The sequence below is a fragment of the Nicotiana tabacum genome, chromosome 8 (assembly GCF_000715075.1).
Source record: "Nicotiana tabacum cultivar K326 chromosome 8, ASM71507v2, whole genome shotgun sequence".
Lineage (NCBI taxonomy): Eukaryota > Viridiplantae > Streptophyta > Magnoliopsida > Solanales > Solanaceae > Nicotiana > Nicotiana tabacum.
Genome location: NC_134087.1, coordinates 1,154,487 through 1,178,107, shown reverse-complemented (window position 1 = coordinate 1,178,107; position 23,621 = coordinate 1,154,487). Strand labels below are relative to the sequence as shown.

General features: G+C 37.2%; 2 protein-coding genes across 2 annotated transcripts; one reads left to right on the top strand and one right to left on the bottom strand.

Annotated features, from left to right (window-relative positions):
* Positions 1–1,585: 1,585 nt before the first annotated feature.
* Positions 1,586–13,588, top strand: LOC107785415 (GDSL lipase-like). Its single transcript, XM_016606721.2, has 5 exons — positions 1,586–2,100; positions 10,788–10,909; positions 11,890–12,114; positions 12,471–12,735; positions 13,049–13,588. Exons 1-5 carry the CDS (start codon positions 1,848–1,850, stop codon positions 13,288–13,290), a joined length of 1,107 nt encoding a protein of 368 aa, XP_016462207.2. The 5' UTR covers positions 1,586–1,847; the 3' UTR covers positions 13,291–13,588.
* A 2,096-nt stretch (positions 13,589–15,684) lies between these two features.
* LOC107785416 (protein NRT1/ PTR FAMILY 5.10) lies at positions 15,685–19,477 on the bottom strand. Its single transcript, XM_016606722.2, has 4 exons — positions 19,262–19,477; positions 17,848–18,065; positions 17,134–17,669; positions 15,685–16,741 (listed from the first exon to the last, which is right to left on the bottom strand). Exons 1-4 carry the CDS (start codon positions 19,395–19,397, stop codon positions 15,925–15,927), a joined length of 1,707 nt encoding a protein of 568 aa, XP_016462208.1. The 5' UTR covers positions 19,398–19,477; the 3' UTR covers positions 15,685–15,924.
* Positions 19,478–23,621: the final 4,144 nt, after the last annotated feature.

Below are 23,621 nucleotides of genomic sequence, written 5' to 3'. Positions count from 1 at the left end.
TCTGAACGGTTTCTGTTACTTAATGGCTTTCTGATTTTAGCAGGCTTTAAAAATTAGTAGGCAATTGATAGGGTCATTACTTCTGAATTTATAAAATAAACTGCCTATCTTCTGTGTCTTGATATTCACTTAGACATCATGCCTTAGGATACTGTTTAACAAAAGGCCCTTATTTATGCTTGAGTCGTGCTGCTTATGTGTATTGTTTGAGGAAGTAAACTTGAGCCTCTAATTGCTCCCTTTTATCTTATGTGTTAAGGTCCTAATTGTTCCTGCATGTCGCCTTAGTATTTTCACCTTTAAAACCTTAGGGGTCTGTCTAGAACTACCTATAGTAGATGGCCTAAAATTCCTCCAGGACCATTAAGAAGGACAAGTAACAACACACAATAGAGATCACTGATCAACACTCGCTTTTATGACCACTAAGGGGGTGGGAAGGGTAGATATGAGATATGATGATACGCGCTAATGTCACGTGTAGCCCCTCATTGAGGAGTGTTTACCGGACATTGTGTGGGGTGATCCTATAAGCTAACCAACCTAGGACTCCCCCTTTTTAAAAATTCCTTTTGTTTAAACTTTGTTTTATAATACAACTTGTTCAAAACCTTTGTCTTACTATTTGAGTTATACAACAAGCTTTACTTGCAAATTATTTGATTCAACTATTTATTTGTTAATGGACCAATTCGTAAATGTAAGTTCGGCCGAGACCCACAGTTGTGGACCAAGAGGAGTGCCTAACACCTTCCCCTCGGGTCATTTCGAGCCCTTACCCTAATCTCTGGTAATGCAAACCAATCCAAGAGTTAATCGCTCTAGGTGCCCTAACGCACCATAATCCGTTAGGTGGCGACTCTTCCAATACCCAATTCCCAAAAGAAAACGAGTTATTACCCCCATGAATGTCGAAATCCGGACTCTCCCCGAAAAGGGAAAAAAGGGGGCACGACAATTACTGTATTCATAAATATAGCGAATAAAGTCGCGTAGCAATGAAATTTATGTAGAATTAATTTTGTTGAGTTAAATTAGGAGTGATACATGCCAGTTGATTCTCTTTATGTTATTAAACAACTAGACTCCCTTATTTTTTAGGCGAATTCCGCTTCTGTATTCATAAATATAGTAGCGCGAATACAGCGAATACAGGTACACAACTGGACTCCCCTATTTTTAGGCGAACTGAACACAGTAGTGTGAATACAACTAATACACGTGTAACAACCAAATAATAACTATATGAAGTAATTATGTATATGATAACTATAGAAAATTAATAGCCATTAAATAATAGTGGTTTCTGAAAATTCATCCGCAAACAAAAAAAAAGTAATGGAGCTTGTCAAATTGGTCAATTTTAAGGGGGAATGTTTATTTCTGGACACATGGATTTCGGTTAGAACTTAGAAATAGGGTATATTTGACAACTAAAATATAAACAAGAGTAAAGGTAAACTATTTTGTAGACTAAAGGGGTAAATCTATCCCCTTTTCCTTATTCTTTGTGTTTTCAAAGAGCCCTCATGAAAGCAAAATTAATAATATTGGACTCCCTCTTTCTTTAACGAAGAGAGTAATTTGTTTTCTTTCTCGTGATTTTTTAAATCTTCTTCTTTTTGGGTTTCTTTTTGTCTCCAAGTGGATGGATTTGGCTCTGGCTTCTGCTATCTCCTTTGAAAAATGTATAAAGATATGACAGTCCTCAACTCAATCATTTTCAGAATTAAAAAAATGAATTTTTATGCCAATAATTCACCTCAGCCAACAGTTTTGAATTAACAGTGTAATTCATTCTGCACCCCACTAATATCTTCAAGTGGTTTACTTGTTTATGTACTCCAATGGCTTTAATTTCAGGCTTGTTTTACTTGTGCATATTTGTTTTGGTTGCATGTTTTACTTGCCCAATTGTGTGTATTAGCAGACCTCAAGCTGCCCTCTTCGTGTTCGGCGATTCACTGTTTGATCCTGGGAATAATAACTACATCAATACCACCACTGAATTCCAAGCAAATTGGCGGCCATATGGAGAATCATACTTCAAATACCCTACCGGCAGGTTCTGCGATGGACGCCTTATCCCTGATTTTATCGGTAATTTCATATTTTTATATGGCGTTTTGGTCAATTATTTGATAAAGTCTTCTGTGATTGTAAAGTATTGTAAAGTCTTCTGTGATTGTTCTAATCGAAAGTAATTTTCAGCCAGTTACGGGAAACAACCTAACTTCCACAAAGTGCTAATTGGTTAAATTAATTAATTTAATTTGGATTGAATAACCTAATTTCCACAAAGGGCTAGTTAATCAATTATGTTTTAATCCTAAAATAGTTGGCGTAAACATATGGATCTTTAATGATCTCGATAAGAACTAAAAAGATTAAACAACTAATTTGCAAAATGAGAGAATTTTTGGGACAATTTTCTGTTTATATTAATGAAAAGAAGTTGAACTACAAAACAACTGACAATAACTATCTTCTAAATTGGAACTCCATAGCGAGAAAATGACCTGATGATTGCTGCCTTCCTCTTTCCATTGAAGGTGGTTATAACAACCTAAGCTGACGTGGCTCCATCCTGGCCCTTGCAGCTCATTAACTCTAATTTAATCTCAGCTGTTCGTTTGAATTTCTGTTATTCCCTTTCATAATTTCTGTTACTGCTGATCTTCAGCTTCTTCACTTCGAACCCGGCTAGCAACATTGATTTTGTAGTGATTAATGGATCATTACATACTCCACCTCTTCAAAGAATTGGAGTCGAAGTTTGGAAACATAGCTTTGATGAACTGATAATCCTCCCATGTGGCATCTTCTGGAGGTAGATTTGACCATTGCACCAATACTCTAACCACAACAGCATTGTTTCTCTTTATTAGCTGCCTTTGCAAAATCGCCACTGGCTTTAATAAGAATTGACCATCTTCACCGGTGATAGGCAGAGTGGTCTGCACTACCACTATATTACCCACCTTCCTCTTGAGTAGAGAGACATGGAACACATGGTGGACTTTAGATTCAAGAGGAAGGTCTAATTTGTAAGCCACCATACCAACTCTAGCAAGAACCTTATAGGGTCCATAATACTTAGAGCTCAGTTTCAGGTTCTTTCTCAATGCAAGGGAGGTTTGCCTATAAGGTTGCAGTTTCAAATAGACCATATAACCCACTTGGAACTTCCTATCGGATCTTCTCTTGTCAGCATAGTATTTCATTCTCTCCTGAGCCTTAGTGAGGTTGTCTTTTAACAGTTGTTGCATCTATTGCCTTCTCATCACTGTATCTTCAGCCGCTTGTACCACTGTCTCCAATAAGGGTCCTAGGAATAGTCGAGGGGGGGTGTAACCATACAAAGTCTCAAAGGGGGTGCATTGCAGGCTGGTGTGGAAGTTGGTGTTGTACCACCATTCTGCAGCAGTCAGCCATTGCTTCCATTGTGTTGGTCAATAGCAGTCATGCACCTGAGATAATTCTCTAAACATCTATTGACTCTTTCAGTTTAGCCATCACTTTGAGGGTGGTAAGCAGTGTTGTGGTGTAGCTGAGTCCCCAATAGCTTGAATAAGGATTGCCAAAAGTTGCTTAGGAATACTTTATCTCTCTGTCAGTTACTATGAACTCAGGAGTGCCATGTAAGCAATGTATCCTCTTCCAGAACACATCAGCTACTGTTGCTGCTGTATAAGGGTGAGCAAGGGCTATGAAATGTGCATACTTGGTCATTCGATCAACTACTACAAGGATCACTTCTTTGTTCTGGGACTTGGGTAAACCTTCTATGAAGTCCATACTAATGTGGCTCCAAGCTTGGTTAGCAATGGGTAGAGGCTGCAATAGTCCCGGATAGGCCATGTTGTCATCCTTGCTCTTGAGGCAAATATCACAGCTGGCCACATAGTCAATGGCCATCTGTTTCATCCTAGGCCAATAGAACACCTGTGATAACCTTTTTAGAGTCCCAAGCTGTCCTGAATGTCCACCTATAGGAGAATCATGGAATGTGGAGATCAGCTGAGTTCTGAGATCACCATTAATACCAATATAGATCTTTCCCTTTCTTCTGAGTATGCTGGAAGTGTAATGCCAGATGCTAGGTCTTTGTAGAGTCACTGTTGTCTGACTGATCACTTCTGTAGCTTTAGAGTCTCCTTCATAACTGTGTGCTATCTCCTGCATCCAAGAAGGAACTGAGACACCGATTGCCTGTAATGTTCCTTGAGATTGGCCTATGTGACATTCTGAGTCTTCCTGTTGCCTAGAAAGGGCATCAGTTACCCTATTTTCAACCTCTTTCTTGTACTGTACTTCATAATCCAGCCCAAGTAACTTGGTCAGTCCCTTCTATTGTATAGCAGAAGTAACTCTTTGTTCCAGAAGATATTGTAAATAGTGCCTCCACTTGTCAACTGCATTCAACAAGGCTATATACTCCTTCTCATAGATTGACTTACCCCTGTGCCTTTGAGCCAAAACCTTGCTAAAATAGGCTATTGGTCTACCTTCTTGCATAAGCACAGCTCCAATGCCACTTTGACTAGCATCCGTCTCAACTATGAAATCCTTAGTGTAGTCAGGTAAGGCTAACACTGGTGTAGAAGACATAGCTTTCTTGAGGGTTGTAAAAGCCAGGTCAGCTTCATCATTCCATTTAAAAGCATCCTTTTTGAGTAAGTCCGTTAAGGGTCTACAAATGATTTCATAATTAGCAACATACTTTGTATAGTATCCAGTCAATCCCAAGAATCCCCTAAGTGCCCTCAATGAGTTTGGTCTGGGCCAGTCGACCATAGCTTGTATTTTAGATGGATCAGTAGACACTCCTTCTGCATGTATGATATGTCCTAAGTACTCAACTTTAGATTGACCAAATGAGCATTTAGACTTTTTTGCAAATAAGGAATGTTTCCTCGGGGTATCAAAGACAGCAATTAGATGAGTCACATGATCTCTTTCAGCTAAATTGTAAATAAGGATGTCATCAAAAAAGACCAATACAAACTTTCGAAGGAAAGGTTGAAAAACCTAGTTCATCAAAGCTTGAAAGGTAGCTGGTGCATTTGTTAATCCAAATGGCATCACCTTGAACTCATAATGGCCCAAATGAGTTCTGAATGTTGTCTTATACACATCTTCTAGCCTCATTCTGATCTGATGATAACCAACCCTCAAATCTACCTTGGAAAAGATCATAGATCCACTTAGTTCATCTAAAAGGTCATCCACAATAGGTATAGGATACTTGTCCTTTACTGGGATATCATTCAGCCCTCTATAATCTACCCAGAACCTCCAAGTCCCATCCTTCTTTTTGACAAGCAATGCTGGTGATGAGAAGGGTGATTGACTATGCTGTATTATGCCATTAGTGAGCATCTCCTTAACCTGTCTTTCCAACTCATCCTTCTAATAGTAGTTGTACCGGTAAGGCCTTAGGCTGATTGGCATGGCTCTAGGTTTCAGAGGAATGGTGTGATCTAAGGTCCTGACATAGGGTAAGACGGGTTCTGCAAACACATCAGGGTATTGATGCAACACCTCCTTAATGGCCTCTCCTACTGGTTCCTAATCTTCTGTCCCCAAGGAATTCATCATGAACAGATGAGCTATCAGAGCTTGCCCTTTCTTCAACATCTTTCCCATTGTTCCACTGGAAATCATATTCAACTTACCTTCCTCAGAAATACCTTGCATTACTAGTTTGTTGCCCTTCTTGCCAAATGGTGACACACATCTTCTCATGGTCAAATTTAGTGGGATTATGCTTCTTCATCCAATCATTGCCCATCACCATGTCACAGCCTCCATGTGGAATGATTAGTAAGTTTTCCCGGTAGGGTCTACCTTGCATTTTCCACTGATATCCTGTGCAAATGGAAGTGCACATGACATAATTCCTATCAGGCATTGTTACTCTCACGGGTGGACAATGCCTACCTTGGTAGCCTGTCTCTTTGACTGTGGTAATATCAATGAAACTATGAGTGCTGCCAGAATCAATTAGCACTGTTAGTTTCCTATTTCCTATGGTACCTCGAACCAATATGGTATTGACCCCCCTGTTGTTACCTGACAGAGCATTCATGCACACAGCTTCCATGACTTCCTGCGCCATCTCTCCTTCAATAATCAAGTCTGCACATGGTTGTTTCTCTTCTATCGCAATACCCTCAGGAAGGGTTTCTGTTGCTCCTATCATGCAGTTCAGTTGCTTCTTCTTACACTGATGGCCTTACTTCTCACCACACTTATAACATAAGTTGTTGCTTTTACGGTATTCATAAACTTCAGGACTAAGCCTGAAGGAGTTTGGTTTAACTGCAGCTGCAACAGGTACCCTTGTACTAGCAGAATTGCCAGCCACAAAGGAGGGCTTGGATATGACTTTATTTCTTTTGTGAGCAGCTTCTATTGCCTTCTCCTGCAGTCTAGCTTGTTCTACAGCAAACCGCAGAGTTGTAGGCTTAAACAACTTCACCCCAAACCTAATCTCTTCCTTTAGAGCTCCAATGAAACTGGAGATGAAGTGTGATTCATCCAAGTGAGGATTCCTTATCAACATTTGAGCCTTCAAGTCTTCAAACTTGCCTAGGAATTCATCAACCGACCCTACTTGACTCTACTTGTTAAACTATTCCACTATGTCTCTCATTAGTTCCTCCACAAATCGAATAACCAACTCCTCTTTGAATTCAGTCCAGCTTACTTTACCCCTACGTAGCACTAATGAGTTGTACCAAGTATCAGCTAATCCATTCAGATAGAGTGCAACAGCTTTTACCTTCAGATTATCTAGGGTTCTATACAGATTAAAGTACCTTTCACACTTTTGAACCCATACCTTAGGTCCATGACCTTCAAAGTAAGGCCATTCCCACTTAGGAGAAGGGGCCTGCATAGCTTGAGGCCTGTGTTGTCTCAATTCCTGACCTGGTATGGGTAAGAGCCCATCTCCTTGAGGTCTGTCACCTTGAGCTCGTTGGGGAACTCTTTCCAAATTTGTCAACCTCTCTAAGATTAGCTCTAAGGTACCCTGTATCCCATTTTGAGTGTTGCGTAATTCCTCTTGAGTGGTCAGAACTTCATTCAAAATCTCATCGTATCTTACCAGCTTATCACCCATAACTCTCAGCCTCGTTCCTTCAACCATCACCACCTTCACAGTCGCAGGATTGAGGCTCTGATACCAATTGTAATGATCTCGATAAGAGCTAAACAACAACAACAACAAACCCAGTTTGATCCCAACATGTGGGGTCTGGGGAGGGTAGTCTGTACGCAGACCTTACCCCTACCTAATGCAAGTAGAGAGGTTGTTTCCAATAGACCCTCGGCTCAAGAAGGGCAAGAAGAGGAAGAGGGAAGCAAGGAAGGAAGAAAGGTGGAAGAGAAAAAGGGAGAGATAAAGGATAAGTAGTATCAAATAGCAACAGGGAATACAATACCTGAGGCGAACAAAATCACATATCGTAATAAAAATCTAAGAATATGAAGGGACATGCACGCTATTAAGCCTATCGGTAAACACTATAAACTATCTACTAACCTTCTACCTTAATCCTCGACCTCCACACCCTCCTATCAAGGGTCATGTCCTCAGTGAGCTGAAGCAGCGCCATGTTCTGCCTAAGCACTTCTCCCCAGTACTTCTTAGGCCTACCTCGACCCCTTCTCAAACTCTCCATGGCCAACCTCTCACACCTCCTGACAGGGGCATCAATGCTTCTTCTCCTAACATGTCCGAACCATCTCAGCCGCGACTCCCGCATCTTGTCCTCCACGGAGGCTACTCCCACTCTGTCCCGGATAACTTCATTCTTAATCCTATCTCGCTTGGTACACCAGCACATCCATCTCAACATCCTCATCTCTGCTACTCTCATCTTCTGCACGTGGGAGTTCTTGACTGGCCAACACTCAGCCCCATACAGCATAGCGGGTCGAACCACCACTCGATAAAACTTACCCTTAAGTCTTAACGGCATATTCCTATCACATAGGACACCAGAAGTGAGCCTCCACTTCATCCATCCCGCTCCGATGCGATGTGTGACATCTTCGTCAATCTCCCCGTTACCCTGGATAATAGACCCGAGATACTTAAAACTCGCTCTCTTGGGGATAACTTGACCATCAAGCTTAACCTCTACGTCTGCATCATGGGTCTCACTGAATTTGCAGTCCAAGTATTCTGTTTTGGTTCTACTTGGTTTGAAACCTTTAGACTACAAGGTCTGTCTCCAAACCTCCAACCTCGCGTTAACTCCGCTACGCGTCTCATCAATCAACACTATATCATCGGCAAATAGCATGCACCAAGGCACCTCCCCTTGAATGTGACGCGACAGTACATCCATCGCCAAGGCAAACAAAAATGGGCTAAGAGCCGATCCCTGGTGCAACCCCATCACCACAGGGAAATGCTCCGAGTCACCACCCACAATCCTCACACGAGTCTTAGCATCATCGTACGTATCCTTAATCACCCTAATGTACGCTACCGGGACGCCGCTAACCTCCAAACACCTCCACAGGACCTCTCTCGGAACTTTATCGTATGCCTTCTCAAGGTCAATAAACACCATATGCAAATCCTTCTTCCTCTCCCTGTACTGCTCCACTAATCTCCTTACCAGATGAATCGCTTCCGTAGTCGAACGTCCCGGCATGATTCCAAATTGATTCTAGGAAATAAACACGCACCTCCTTACCCTGGCCTCCAGCACCCTCTCCCAAACCTTCATAGTGTGACTCAATAACTTGATACCCCTATAATTGTTACAATTTTGGATATCACCCTTGTTCTTGTAAAGCGGAACCATCGTACTCCACCTCCATTCTTTGGGCATCTTCTTTGTCTTAAAAACAACATTAAACAAACCAGTGAGCCACTCCAAACCTGCCCGCCCCGCGCTCTTCCAGAATTCCACCGGGATTTCGTCTGGCCCTGTTGCTCTGCCCCTACACATCTTACGCATCGCCCCTTCCACCTCCTCTACCGTAATCCGTCTACAGTACCCAAAATCTGCCAACTCTCGGAGTGCTCCAACTCACCCAACACAATGTGTCTATCCCCATCCTCATTCAACAGTTTATGGAAGTATGTCTGCCACCTTCTCCTAATGAGTGCCTCGTCCATCAACACTTTGCTATCCTCGTCCTTGATGCACTTGACTTGGTCTAAGTCACGGGCTTTCCTCTCCCTCACCTTGGCCAACCGGTACAACCTCTTGTCCCCGCCTTTGCCCTCGAGCTCCTCGTACAAACGAGCAAACGCTGCGTTCTTAGCTGTCGTAACTGCTAACTTTGCCTCTTTCTTCGCCTTTATGTAACACTCCCGATAAGTCTGTTTTTCCTCCTCGTTTGTACTCTACTAGCTTCAAATAAGCAGTTTTCTTAGCTTCCACTTTACCTTGAACCTCTCCATTCCACCACTAGTCCCCTTTATGTCCCCCGGGAGAACCCTTCATTACCCCTAAGACCTCTCCAGCAGCTACTCTAATGCAATCCACAGTCATGGACCACATACTAGACGCGTCTCCGATACTCGTCCAGGCCCTCATAGCCAACAACTTCTCCCCTAACTCTTGAGCTTTGTCCTTGGTCAAGTTACCCCACTTGATCTTAGGTTGCCTGCACCCCGCCCTCTTCCTCCTACTTCTCTTGATCTCCAGGTCCATAACGAGGAGCCTATGTAGGGTCGTGAGGTGCTCACTCGGGATGACCTTGCAATCAGTGCACTAACCTTTGTCGCTTTTCCTGCAGAGAAGATAATCAATCTGAGTCTTGCCCATTAAATTTCGAAAAGTGACCCGGTGCTCTTCCCTCTTCGGGAAACTCGAGTTAGCTATAACCAAATCAAAAGCTCTAGCAAACTCGAACAATGAATTACCTCCCTCATTCCTATCCCCAACTACTTTTCAAAATTGAGAGAATTTTTTGGACAATTTTCTGTTTTTATTAATGAAAAGAAGAAGTTGAACTACAAAACAACTGAAAATAACTATCTTCTAAATTGGAACTCCATAGCTGGTGAGATCTGCAGAATGAAGGAGGGAGAAGAAGAGGTTAGAAGGGAATCGAGAGAGAGAGAAGAGATCGAGTGAAGAAAGAGAGAAGAGAGAAAATGACCTGATAATTGTTGCCGTCCTCTTTCCGTTGAAGGTGGTTATAACAAGTTAACAACCTCAAGCTGACGTGGCTCCATCCTGGCCCAGCTTATTAACTCTAATTTAATCTCAGCTGTTTGTTTGAATTTCTGTTATTCCCTTTCATAATTTCTGTTACTGTTGATCTTCAGCTTCTTCACTTCGAACCCGGCTAGCAATATTGATTTTGTGGTGATTAATGGATCATTACAGGATCATGCGTATCCATTCACTTTGTATTTCTGTTTAAACTGCTGTGATTTTGCTTTCCTTGAGTCGAGGGTCTAATGGAAACAACCTCTCTGCCCCTCAAGGTAGGGGTAAGGTCTGCGTACATGCTACCCTCCCATACCCCACATGTAGGATTACACTAGGTATGTTGTTGTTATTGTTGTGTATAAATTCAGTTCTCACATTGGTACAGGAAATGAGTTGCTATTTTCTTATCAGGTTTGTGACCGACTATGTTATGTGAAAGGAAGTTAAGTGACTTTTCACAATAAACGGGAGATCCACTCTTTAGATAGATATTCTATAGTCATCTTAAAAACTTTGATTGCAATGTGCCTACAAGAATTATTTTGCTACGGACACATGAGGTGATGAAACTTTGATTTTTGGTTGTATTTGCAGCTGAACATGCTAATTTGCCATCGATTCCATCGTATTTTCAAATTGGCAAGCAACACTTTGTTCATGGGGTAAACTTTGCATCAGGCGGTGCTGGTTGCTTGGCCGAAACCCATCGTGGCTTTGTAAGTGGCATTTCCTTTTTGCTTTGTTTTTGTTTTTAACTGATGTTTCCTTTGAATTAGTTCTAACTTCTAAGTAATTCATGTTTGATTTTGATAATTAAATCAATATAGGGTAGCAGTCTTTGATATAATTGGTTCCATATAAACTCTTATTAAAGTAAGAGAAAGAAAATCTTCCAAGGTTTTTGAGAAGTGTTTTCCATATTGTTCCTACCTATTCCTGTTGGACCATGCAGAGTTTATTGAAGAATTTTGCACAGTTTTCCGAAAGGATTATTTGGTTAAGTATTTTTGAGAATCTTTAGATTGGTGTATTTTGTTGAAAGTGCCTTCTAAAAGAGACTTCTTGAGTAACCTTATATATACTCACAGAACATTGGAATTACAAACTTCCAAACTCGTCTTTGCAACTTTTTCTCACGAATACATCCACAGAAAACTTCTCCCAAATGGTGCAAACACAATAATAATACAATCTTTTTACCTTCCAAAAGTGTCTGTCATGTGTCGAAATATTACAAATGGACTTGTAATGGGATAAGTTTCTCTACTGTTAAACGAGTAAAAGTTCCTTGCTAGTCTGATCTACTAAGAGGTTCAAGTTTAAGTTTTGTCTTTCTCAATCGCACATATGGATACTTTAACTGCTTGATGGCGAAAAAGAGTTTATTCTGATTTATAAAATTAACATTCTTAGTTAATGCTTTATAAGAATTAAATTTTAATTTTCAATCACATGCCGGATTATTTCTAGTTAAAGTTTGTGTAACATTTCAAAGGTTTATACTTTGCATCATCTAACAGGCTCAAGTCTATTTGTATAATACTCTACATGCTATTTTATGTTCAGGATAAGATTCTTACATAACTTATTTGATAAGAAGATTGTTAAATAACCATAATCCTTCTATGTCAAATTCTGCAAGTTACTTAGTATTACCAGGATTTTTTTTCTCTAAAGTATTGATTCCATTTGACAGGTTATAGATCTCAACACACAGTTGAAATATTTCAAAAATGTGGTAGAAATATTGAAGAAGAAGGTGGGAGCGACGGAATCCAAACAGATCCTCTCCAATGCTGTATATATTTTTAGCGCTGGTGGTAATGATTACTTGGCTCCTTTCTCAACAAATTCGACTATTCCATATCCTGAAAGAGAATATCTACAAATGATTATGGGCAATTTGACATCTGTTTTGAAGGTAATGGATTCATCCTAAATTTTTTGTCTTTCTTTGGAGTTAGTTTTTACATTTTTATCTATTTGAGACTTGGAAGTATTTGCTTAGTGATGAGTGTTTTCATTTTGTCGTCCATTTTAGAAAAGTGTATATGATACAAATGACTTTGACCAAAGCAAATCAAAATTTGTAATTTATTTGGGATGAAATCAGATATTGTTACTTTCTTTTTCTGTGAAATAATGACAAATTAAAACTTCTGTGTGTAAATTCTTTTGTTTGTCAAATTTGAGTTTTTTTTTTCCATGTCCTAAGTTGAGTATTGGCTAGAGAGTAGCTAGACTAATTCTTTATACTTTCTTAAATTAATGCAACAGGGAATTTACAGGGAAGGAGGGAGAAAATTTGCCATGCTTAATATGGTTCCCATAGGTTCTCTTCCTAATATTAGGGCTCTTAATGCTCAAAAAGGAGTTAAGAATGGTGATTTCATAGAGGAGGTCACAAACTTGGTGAAAATGCATAATTCGGCTCTCCCAAAAATTCTCAAGCAATTGGAGAAGCAATTACCTGGATTTAAGTATACATTATTCAACTTGTTCAAAGTATTTGCCGAAAGCATTGATAATCCAACAAAATATGGTATGTTTATCTCATCGAACCCAAAATCCGTCTCTTTATGTTCGTTTCTGTTTTCAGTGTTTATTTTGTGTTAACACAGCTAATATGGTAATAAGTACTATAGGTTTTTCTTTATCTGTCTTTTCCATCCCATGTCTGCACAGTGCCAGAAATTTTATTGCCCTGCTTATAGAATAGAACGTGGGTCTTAAATCTTAATCGGTTAAATCACATGTTGAGGCAATGCTCAACATAAAGGAAATACAAAGTATAATGTTTAATTATCATCTAAAGAATGTTTCCTTAGTTTACTTACAATTTTGCTTTTGTTTAGGTTTTAAGACATCAAAGACTGCTTGTTGTGGGACTGGTGCATTTCGAGGGATTTATAGTTGTGGAGGTAAGAGGCAGGTAAAAAAGTACGAGCTGTGTAAAAACGTGAAAGATTACTTGTTTTTCGACTCGTTTCATCCCACTGAGCTAGCCTACCAACAATACGCCGAATTACTGTGGAATGGAACTGCAGATGTTGTTGCACCTTACAATCTAAAATCCTTTTTTGAACTTTCAACATAACCTGATGGTGGTATTGCTGAGATTGTTTCGTCATATTAAAAGATAGAAGCAAAAAGAATGTGAAATTTGATGCTAAAAGAGCTAGATCTCTACTTTGTTCAATTTACGAAGAGTCAATCTTTAGATTTGATGAGATGACTTCATATCTCAGTCTACATGATTGAACAAAGCTGAGAAATTAGTTGGAATCATGTAATGTACATTTCAATTGTATATGCATGGATAAGGATTTGTAAAAGGATGTCCATTTTATTTGGGAAGTGATTGGAATTAATAAAACTTCCCCTTTTTGTCTGTGTCTCTTACCTTGTTCTTCTCCAGTCACGTTTGTTTCTCAGTTATCTGGCATTGCATCATTATTGGACCTTGAAACGATGAATGTGTCTACAGATGGCAAGCATAATCAGTACTTTTACATCAGGCATCATCTAATATCCTCTGCCAAAAGCAAAGCTCCAAAAAGAGTTGAAGAAAAGAACATGAACAAGAACAACCCTTTCCTGTCTTCCTTTACATTTAAAGAAAACAAAAAGCATGTTTGGTGATGGTTTGATTTTTTAAAACCTGAGACTGTTTTCACAAATGCAGCTTCAGGGTAATTCCGTTGGCATTTGAATTAGTATCTGCAAACAACCCTTTTAAACAGGAAATGAGCATAGCTTGAGATCTTTGTATTTTTTTTTTTTGGGGGGGGGGGGGGGGGGTTTGCACCTTGTCTGGTACCCGCATTAGGGCCCGGACTAATCCACATTCGCACCGAGTAAGGCCTATTAAAGGGGAAACACTCCCTACAGGATGTCTTGTATCTCAAAACTCTGTCAGTGGTTTAGATGTTAGAAAGCATGCTGCTCTTGTAATTATAAATGGGATAGCCTGCTCATTGTTCTGAAGTACTGCCCCATCGAGTTGTTTCACTTGAAAAGTCAAGACACAAGTTTCCAAGATATTCAATAGGAAAAATGATGTTTCAGAGAACAGACTGCTGTTATGAGGTGACTTGTGAATTGACTGATGGCTAGAACTTGGCTTTAGCGTACCACTGTAAAGCATCAGCCAAGTAGTAAGTCCTGAACATTTCTATTCTCATGGTGGATATACTTTCAGTGGTGGTCTGTGCAACGATCTACTAAAGGTATGCGTATAAACACATTATCTATTTCTTATGATTGGTCTAAGTATAGGTATGGTGCCAAGAATGCCGGCGTTGAGTTAGTAACGAGAATATGGCATTGACCTTTATCAAGGCCAACTGCTGGGATATTTTGAAGCTTCAGTAAACCTCCTTGATGAAGTTTCAATTGATAATTTCGTTTCCTAAAGCAGAACGGGAGATTCTTGCACCAGTTAGACCAGACAGATTCAGAGAGTTTCTGAAATCAGGTCCTGGTATGCACTTGATGGACAAATGCTTGGCCTAAGTAACTCTTCGAGAGTTATGTCATTCACCTATTACGAGTTTCCACCAGAGTTACAGATACTCGAAATATCTCCCTCCTATCTACGCAGGGGCTTACATGCAAGGTTTTCCTATCATGCAGTGTTTTCTTAGTCTTGACTTATAACATAGTCAGTGTTCTCATTCTCCTCTTTGAATTGCCTTAGTGAGTACCAACCATATGTACTGAGGATGCACTTCATAACAAGTATGTAAATGCTCAACTAGTTCATACACCAACAGTAACTAATTTGCAAGCACACAAGAGCAGCTTAAGACCTGCTATGGTAGAAGCAAAGAAAACACTAAGAAGCTGCTGCAAGAGGAAAAAGAGGCAAGCTGATTCAGGAGCGGCTGCAAGCCATATGACAAGATCAGACCAGTGATTGATTCACTGAGAAAGCAGATATATGCTACTTGGGCTTCTTTGGCAACTGTAAAGTCAACTCATGAATTCGCAGAGTAAATAGCTCTAGACATGGTTGTTGCCCCACGGTTGTATAGAATCTAAGGAATAAGAGGGATATATATATGGCATAACCACTCTCTTGGTTGGAGGCTGTGTGCCTGCCTTTCCATCAAACACAGTTGAGGAAGTCTTCACAAACTTCCATTAGTGCATAGCGGTCCCTCTATCGGTCCCGTGCATAGCGGGAGCTCAGTACATCGTGTTTTTCTTTTTAAGAGATGTTTTTATTCTAATGAAGCAATATCTTACTGAAATTTAAGTTGGATTTTCCATTAGTGCATTTTACTATTATAAGTAGTTTCAAAGTTGCAATTTGTGTACAATTAATTCAAACACCGAAGAACTTCCATGTTATGACAAGTTGTAAAATCTTAAAAAGAAATATCTAAAATTGCTCTTGTTCATGTGTTTCAGCGTTAAGTTATTTTAAGAGAAGAGTTTTCTGAAATTACAATCACAGAGCATAAAACATGTGCTTATCACCACTTAGTTTTTGTAAATCTTGAACAATTATATGATGATCAACAAACAATTGCATAATCCTATCTAACGAACTTACAATCCAAGTCTCACCATACCGAACACCTAAAATATACAACAATATTAACACAAGCACCTCAGACTGCAGCTTATGTATATCTAAGCTTTCTACAGTCACAAGGTGCTTTGACAAGAATATCACTACAGCACAGAGAAGACCTTTATATTGTGCACCCTTGACTTCTACATCTTAGAGAGAACTTGACTTATTGTATATATAAGATCTTGAAAAATACAAGTATGCAGTGAATGCCATAGTACTAAGTACAGCAAGAACCCAATAGAAGTAATCCAGATGTGCCCGATTCAAGTTGTCCGAAAACCAACTGCTCTGACCATCTTTACCAGTGATGTTCTCAATAACAGAGATGAGGAAACTGCTTAAGAAGCTCCCTATGCCAAATATGCTGAGGTAGAGAGAAAGGCCTATACTTTTCAACTCGACTGGCACCTGATCGTAGAAGAACTCCTGCAGACCAACCATGGTAAATACATCGGAAATACCAAATAGTAGGTACTGAGGTATTAACCAACAAATGCTCATGGGAATTGTTGCCTTTGGCATGTCAACCAGCCCGTATTGTATAGCAGTTTCGAGACGTTTCTTCTCGACTATAGCTGCAATCACCATGGAAAGTATAGACAAGAAAATCCCAGTTCCAATTCTTTGGAGTACAGTGATACCTGACGGTTTCCTAGTTATAGCTCTTGCAACGGGAACCAAAATACGGTCATATATAGGAATAAAAACAACAACAGAGAGGCTGATGAAAGATTGTAATGAGGCAGCTGGTACTTCAAAATTTGAACCAAGAGATCTGTCCAAAGTTGCACCTTGTTTGGTGAATAAAGTGGATGACTGTGAAAACACAATAGCATATACCAAACACGTTATCCATATTGGAATCAACCTAAGAATAGCCTTAGCCTCTTCAACCTCGCTGATACTACAAATTTTCCCATTTTCCTTGGAACCATCGGGGGCAAGCAACGCTTTGTTGAGGAACCTGTGTTCAGTACAAATTTATACCAATAAAATGAGATGTCTTTTAATACAGTTGATAGAAAAACTACTTTTTTATGCATAAATATTTCATTGATTGGCTAATACTATCCTACAATAAATTGGAGTGTCCACACATGCAATGGGCTTTTAACATTCAATAGCAAGCTTAAGACTATGCAGTCTTTAACTCTTTAAAGCAAGTCCCTAGATCCTTTGAACTCTTAACAAATCAAACCCGAGAAGAGCAGCCATTCCGCAATTATTTCTACCATCCTAATATATTGCAGAACTGTATGTATTTTTCCTATAAATTATCCGAAGATCAGCAGATGACTGAAAAATCAACAACTTTTATTCATCCAATTATAAAAGAAATTGCAAAACTACACTCACTTGAATTGTTCAGAACCTTCATGAGGAAGAATACCCTGAACTTCTTGTTCCACTGATATAGCTGAAGCGGTTGTTTGCCAATTCCTAACTGCATTAATAAACACATTACCAATTCTAAGAAATGGGTTCTTTTCATCACTGCTCTGGCGAAACCGATAAGTGAAGCTTCCAAGCAAGAACACAATAAGAGCAAGACCCATGACAATACAGGGAATTCCAAATCCCAGACCCCAGCTAAGGTTGTCTTGAATGTAGTTCAATATCCAGAGGGTCATCAACAGACCACCACACATTCCAAAATACCACCAATTGAAGAATGAGCTTTTAGCTTTACTTTCTTCTGGGTCTTGAGCATCAAATTGGTCCGCTCCAAAAGCTTGTACACAAGGCTTGTGCCCTCCCTGTCCAAAAGCTACTAGATACAAAGCAAAGAAGAAGAAAATAATTTGGAGCTTGGGAGGAGAACATGTTGCAGTATCTTGGCAGTCAGAATAATTGAGAGGGAGGACAGTTGAAAGCGTCAAGAAGCCAAGTCCCTGTACATCAACAAATGAAAACCGTCTTACTTGCTAATTCTTTCTTTGCTAAAGCAGAAAGAAGGCAGTAGTTTCAGTCAACTATGAGAGGCATACTTGTTCATATTGTACCATAAGTAACCCAAAAAAGAAGAAGAGTACAATTGTGCCAAAACAAAAGCCTGAACTGGGTACTAACCAGGATGTAGAGTAGAGAGGAGATGATAATGGTCCGATACCGACCCAGGTATGAATCAGCGATAAATGCGCCCAAAAGCGGAAGAAGCGATGCTGTTCCGCTCCAAGCATTTACATTCACCGCTGCTGTTGCAACCGATTGGCCTAGTGGGCCCGTTAGGTAGCTTATTAGGTTCGAACTTATCCCATAATATGCAAATCTCTCTGCAACCTCCACGCCTAAAACCAGAAGAAAATAATCAAGTTTCAAACCAAGCTGCTAAAACTGTGATAGATTTTGAAAGTTGGTGAATTTGAAATAAGATCAACTTTTAAGACAATCCAGCTGCCAAAATTAGAGAAAGATTTGAAAATCAGCCACAATTGGTGAAAAATCATTTTTAAGACAGCCCGATGGCAAAAATTGGAGATGAAATTTGATATCAGCGACAATACGACTACAACAATAACAACAACTCAATCCCCAATTAGTTGAGGGCAATTATATGCATTCTTAATATCAATCTCACTCCATTTCAACATGTTTCATTTTCATTTGGTGGGGAAACAATTTTTATGATAACTCAACAGGTAAAATAGCTGGTTGAAAATTGGTGACAATTGGTCCGGAAGAGATCAAATTCTAATACCACCCAAATTGGAAATAAATTAAAAAATAGTGAAAAATATCAGCTGTTAAGACAACCCAAATGCTAAAACTGCAGATAGACGAGAAATTTGGCAATTACAATGCTACTACTGATATACTTTAGCGCCAAACTAGTTAGAGTCGGCTAATATCACCATTTTGAACGCATTCATTCCACTTGGTGGCAAAAGATCAATTTTAATTTTTTAATACATCCCAGCTGCTGAAGTTGCAGAAAGATTTGAATATCAATGTCGATCATTTTCTTAAGAAAATAGATGCTAAAATTGTTTTTGAGAAAGAAGACTTGAATATCACTGGAAATAGTGTAAAAATCAATTTCGGAAGACGATCTAGCAGCTAAAATTGCAGAAAGAATTGAAAATCCATAAAAACAGTGATAGAAAAAAAATCATTTGTTAAGACAACAAGCAGCTAAAATTGCAGAACCATTTGAAAAATCAATAATAATTGAGGAAAAAGAATGAAAATTTGAGACAATCCTGCAGCTAAAATTGCAGAAAAGATTTGAACATAATAACAATAGTGGTAAAAAAACAAAAATTTAAAACAACCCAGCAGCCAAAATTGCAAAAAAGTTCAATATACATTTATGACAATACTGGAAAAAAATACATTTTTTAAATAACCCAGCAGCAAAAATTGCATTAAGATTGAACATCAATGATTATTACTGGACAAAATTCAAAATTAAGTGAACCAGATGATAAAATTGCATATATATTCCAAAATTAGTGGCAATTGCATATGGGTATTTAGTTATCACCTATGATGAAGGAAGCGGATCTCCAGCCACCGGATTTGGATCGGGTCACAGGACGACCCTTGAAGTCAACTGAACCTTCAACGACGTCGCCGAGAAAGGGGGTTTCGGCGTCGGAGATGTTGACTCCGGTGGCCATAGAGATGACCAACCCAAGAATCTACACCAATGATTGAATTCAAGTTGTTGTGTGGTTCCATGAGAAATATGAATGGGTAGTCCATATGATGTTTTACTTTTTGGCGGTTTCTGTAAAAGAATCATTTTCCTGACCAGAAAAAAAAAAGGAAATATTTTAAGAAAATGACTTAGGGTGTTTGGCAAGCTAACCTCCACTTCCAAGGTTGCTCTGACGGCAAGCAACCTCCACTTCCAACCAAGAGGCTGTGAGTTCGAGTCTTCCAAGAGTAAGGTGGTAAGTTCTTAGGGAAGTATGTCGGGGTCTATTTGGAAACAGCCTCTCTACCTCAGGGTAGGGGTCTAGACCCCACTAAGTGGGATTATACTGGGTTGTTGTTGTTGACTTATGGTGTTTGGAGTTATCTTAGGTAAAAAAAATAGAAAATATTAATAGACGATAATAATTTTAGTAACTCGGACACTATTTTGGTGAAATTGTTAGGACTAAATATTGTTAACGGTATGTAAAACGTAGTAATATAAAAAATAAATTTGAAATTAGTTAGAAAATGAAAAAGGGAAGAAAAATATTCACTCCATTCTAATTTATTTAACACGGGATTCGAAACGAAATTTAAGAAATAAGTGAAAACTTTCAAAGCTTGTAGCTTTGAATATGCTAATTTGGTGTATATAATACTTCTGAAATTTATGTTCTTAAACTTATCATAATATTATTTGCACATATAAAAGTTTTTGAACGAATTAATAAGAAAATAGTATCAAACAAATTAGAAAAGATGGATTAATTATTTTTCTAAAAAAAACATTCAAACTAATATTCTCCGTCATATCATAAACTCTTTATATATTACCGGTCGGATACATTATTACTTTTTCTAGGCAGTATCATACATTGACACGATTATAGTTTTAGGATATGCGTGTTGCCCGTGTATTTTAGCTTGAACAAATTGTTTCTAAAAGCCATATAAAATCTTATTTTAAATTGTATTTGAGTTATAAACTTAAAGTATAATTAAATAAATAGAATTAAAAACTTTTGGTCAGGTAGAGCACGCAAGAGGTTGCATCCTATCTTATAACTTCTAAAAGATAATAAAGTTGTAACTCAAGCGAAAATGATGAATGTTGATCTCATTTAGCTAACTTAATACAAGAAGTACTGATCCTATCTTATGCGAAAATATTGATCGCTTTTTTTAACCGTAAAAATAGCATATATAACCCACATCAATGAGTACACCAATTTTAAAATTCACATAAATATTATTAAATAATATTTCCGAGTATAAAATGAAATTAAATAAAAAAAGGTTCCTAAAAATAATAAATATTAGCTTTATAAAGACTGAAATTCTGGCATGAAAAGTCCTATGATGTCTTATTGTGATTTTGAGGGCTTCTATGAGAATATTTTTCTAAAATTATTATTATTTCTTTGACCTAATACTAAAAACAAATAAGTTACACACAAAACAAATTCTTTACCACGATATAATGCGTAATTTGAATAGTATATACTCATTTGGTCTTTTAGATATTTGGGAATAAAGAGGGAGTAATTTAAATTTGAATTAGCCCATTTTATGTTATAAATATCATTTAGTAATATGAAAGAAATTACAACTATGTTATATTGTTAAAATAAAAATATATATATATAAGATAATTAAAAGTTTAATTAATTTTAAAATACAATATATTAAGACTTTCTATATAGTTTAAATAAGAAATTATAAGTTAAATATAATTAACTAGTTCCAAAGGGTAATCGTTAGTGCAACTCTGTAAATTAGGATTTTGCCTATACTTTCTTTAAGGTGTGGAATCTAAATGGCAAGCATAGAATTAAAAGAATCCGATAAGAAACTTAATTCTTGTGATATATGAAAAGGCACTCATTCCTACTGAAAAGAGAAGTATTAAACTCTTTTTTTCGAACCACATTACAACTACTAGAGTTTTTAGTTAAAAAAAATATATCAGGAATTTTTATATAGTTTAGATGAGGAAAGATCTAGTAACCAAAAATTTCTTAAAAAAAAAATTCAAACTAATATTCTCCGTCATATCATAAACGCTTTATATACTACCGGTCGGATACACTATTACTTTTTCTAGAAGGTAACACACACACACACACACACACACACACACACACATATATATATATATATATATATATATATATATATATATATATATATATTAGTCTCTACGTTCCTGCAATGCACGAATATCTTATGTCAAATGTTATCAAACACTTTTCAAAAGTAATAAACATTCTAAAATGACATAAATATGCAATTGAAGTTGTAAATCGCTTAAAGAATACAACAATACTTAATATTATTTTTTTGATTGAATGATTCACTTTAATTTAGTTAAGCCTTAAGGATCCATGTACAAAAAAGTCATATTTTTTTTAAATTAAGATACATTAATAACGAATAATACAAAGATAAAAAGTTATTAGTTAATAATTCAATTTCAAGATTTAACCCCAACCGTGATTAATTAAACTCCAATCATGTGTCTCTTCCATAAGCGTAAATGCTCATGCATGAAATAGTTTAGTATATCCAAATATCGATTATCACTCATGTATCTATATATACATGTTTTTATTTTTTTCCCTCAAAATAATCAATGTGGTTGTTCATTATTTGCATTATATTTGAACAATTATTTTATATTGGTAAACTATTTTATTATATCAGTATTGAGTTGTGATTTTTTGGTTCAACTCCGTAGTGGCTAAAGCTTTATATATTATGATCCATCTAACAAAAGGCATTATTCTCTGGAAGAATATATAATTTAACTTTTAAAAGGTATAAAAATAAGTTTACATAACATATGACATAAAGTGCTACTTTTTTTTCATCTACCATTTTTTATTTATTTTCGGGCCTAAATAATTCGTTTTTTTTTCCTCTTCAAAATTTTGGAATTAATATTGAGCATATATTTTTCTTTGCCATGTAAATCTAGAGGAGATCACTTAACCCAAAATCGCAAAAAAAAAAAAAAAGAAGGAAGAGTGATTAAACGAAAATTTATTAATTGTTAAATTTTCTTAATTTTAAGAAAGTTAAAAAAAGATCATAAAGTTAGTTAGTTGTGTACTTTAGCAAGTTGTATGAACAAAAAATTTTTAAGTTTTTTCCATGCAAATCTATTGTACGAATCACCCATTATTTATTTAAGAATAATATAAAAAATATAGTAAGCAGAGGCAAATATGTAAAAAAGTAAATTCGAAAATAAGCATATTCATGTTTGAGAAATGTCTAAAAAAGGTGTTTTAAACATATAACTAAATAAAAACTTAAAAAATTAAAATCTAATATATTAATATTCAAAACACTGCGTACTATCCAAATAAAGCTAACCATTTAAAATATTGTCCAATACTCTCGGAAGTTAGAACCAAGTTACTCAATAAAGAAAAAAGGAAAAAAGATTTTAAAAACTATTACTACATTATTTTTGAAATACCAGAAACAATCACAAGTCTTATTTTCTAGTCCTACTTGAAAAGTTATAGAAAACTTAGAGCCCGTTTGGACATAAGAATTTTTTTTCTTTTTTTCAAAATCAGCGTTTGTTCGTAAAATTTTTAATTTTCACTTGAATATGCATTTTGAAAATATTTGAAAATTTGAAAAACTTCAAAAAGTTGTTTTTCAAAATTTTCACTCAAATCACTCACAAAACTTCAAAAACAACCCCAAATTATATTCATGTCCAAACACAACTCTAAATTTCAAATACCATTTTTCACTTGAAAATATTTTTTACTGTATTTTGGAATTTTACAATTCTTATGTCCAAACGCCCACTTATTCTTTTTTCCCTTACATAATAAACCCAATTCTTTTACTGTTGCAATTGATTATTAATAATAAAACATGTGGACTGACATTTGTATAATTGAACGCAACTTTTTTGTTGAAATTAATTGCCTTGTATATATTCTATAATTAATTGTATTAGAAAGTCCGAAAGTAGTTATAACAATAGGATTCTAGGATTCCTAAAGCTATATCATATAGGATTCCTAACATGTAGTATGTTACGCGGCGTCTTCCTGAGATTCCTTGGAAGGGCGACGTAAGGCTAAGCAACTGATGTCAGTACAGTTGTTGTCCGCCAACTGAGGTCCCCTCCGTACGCTAGACTAGATTGTCAGTGTCGTACGGGAAAACCAATGCCA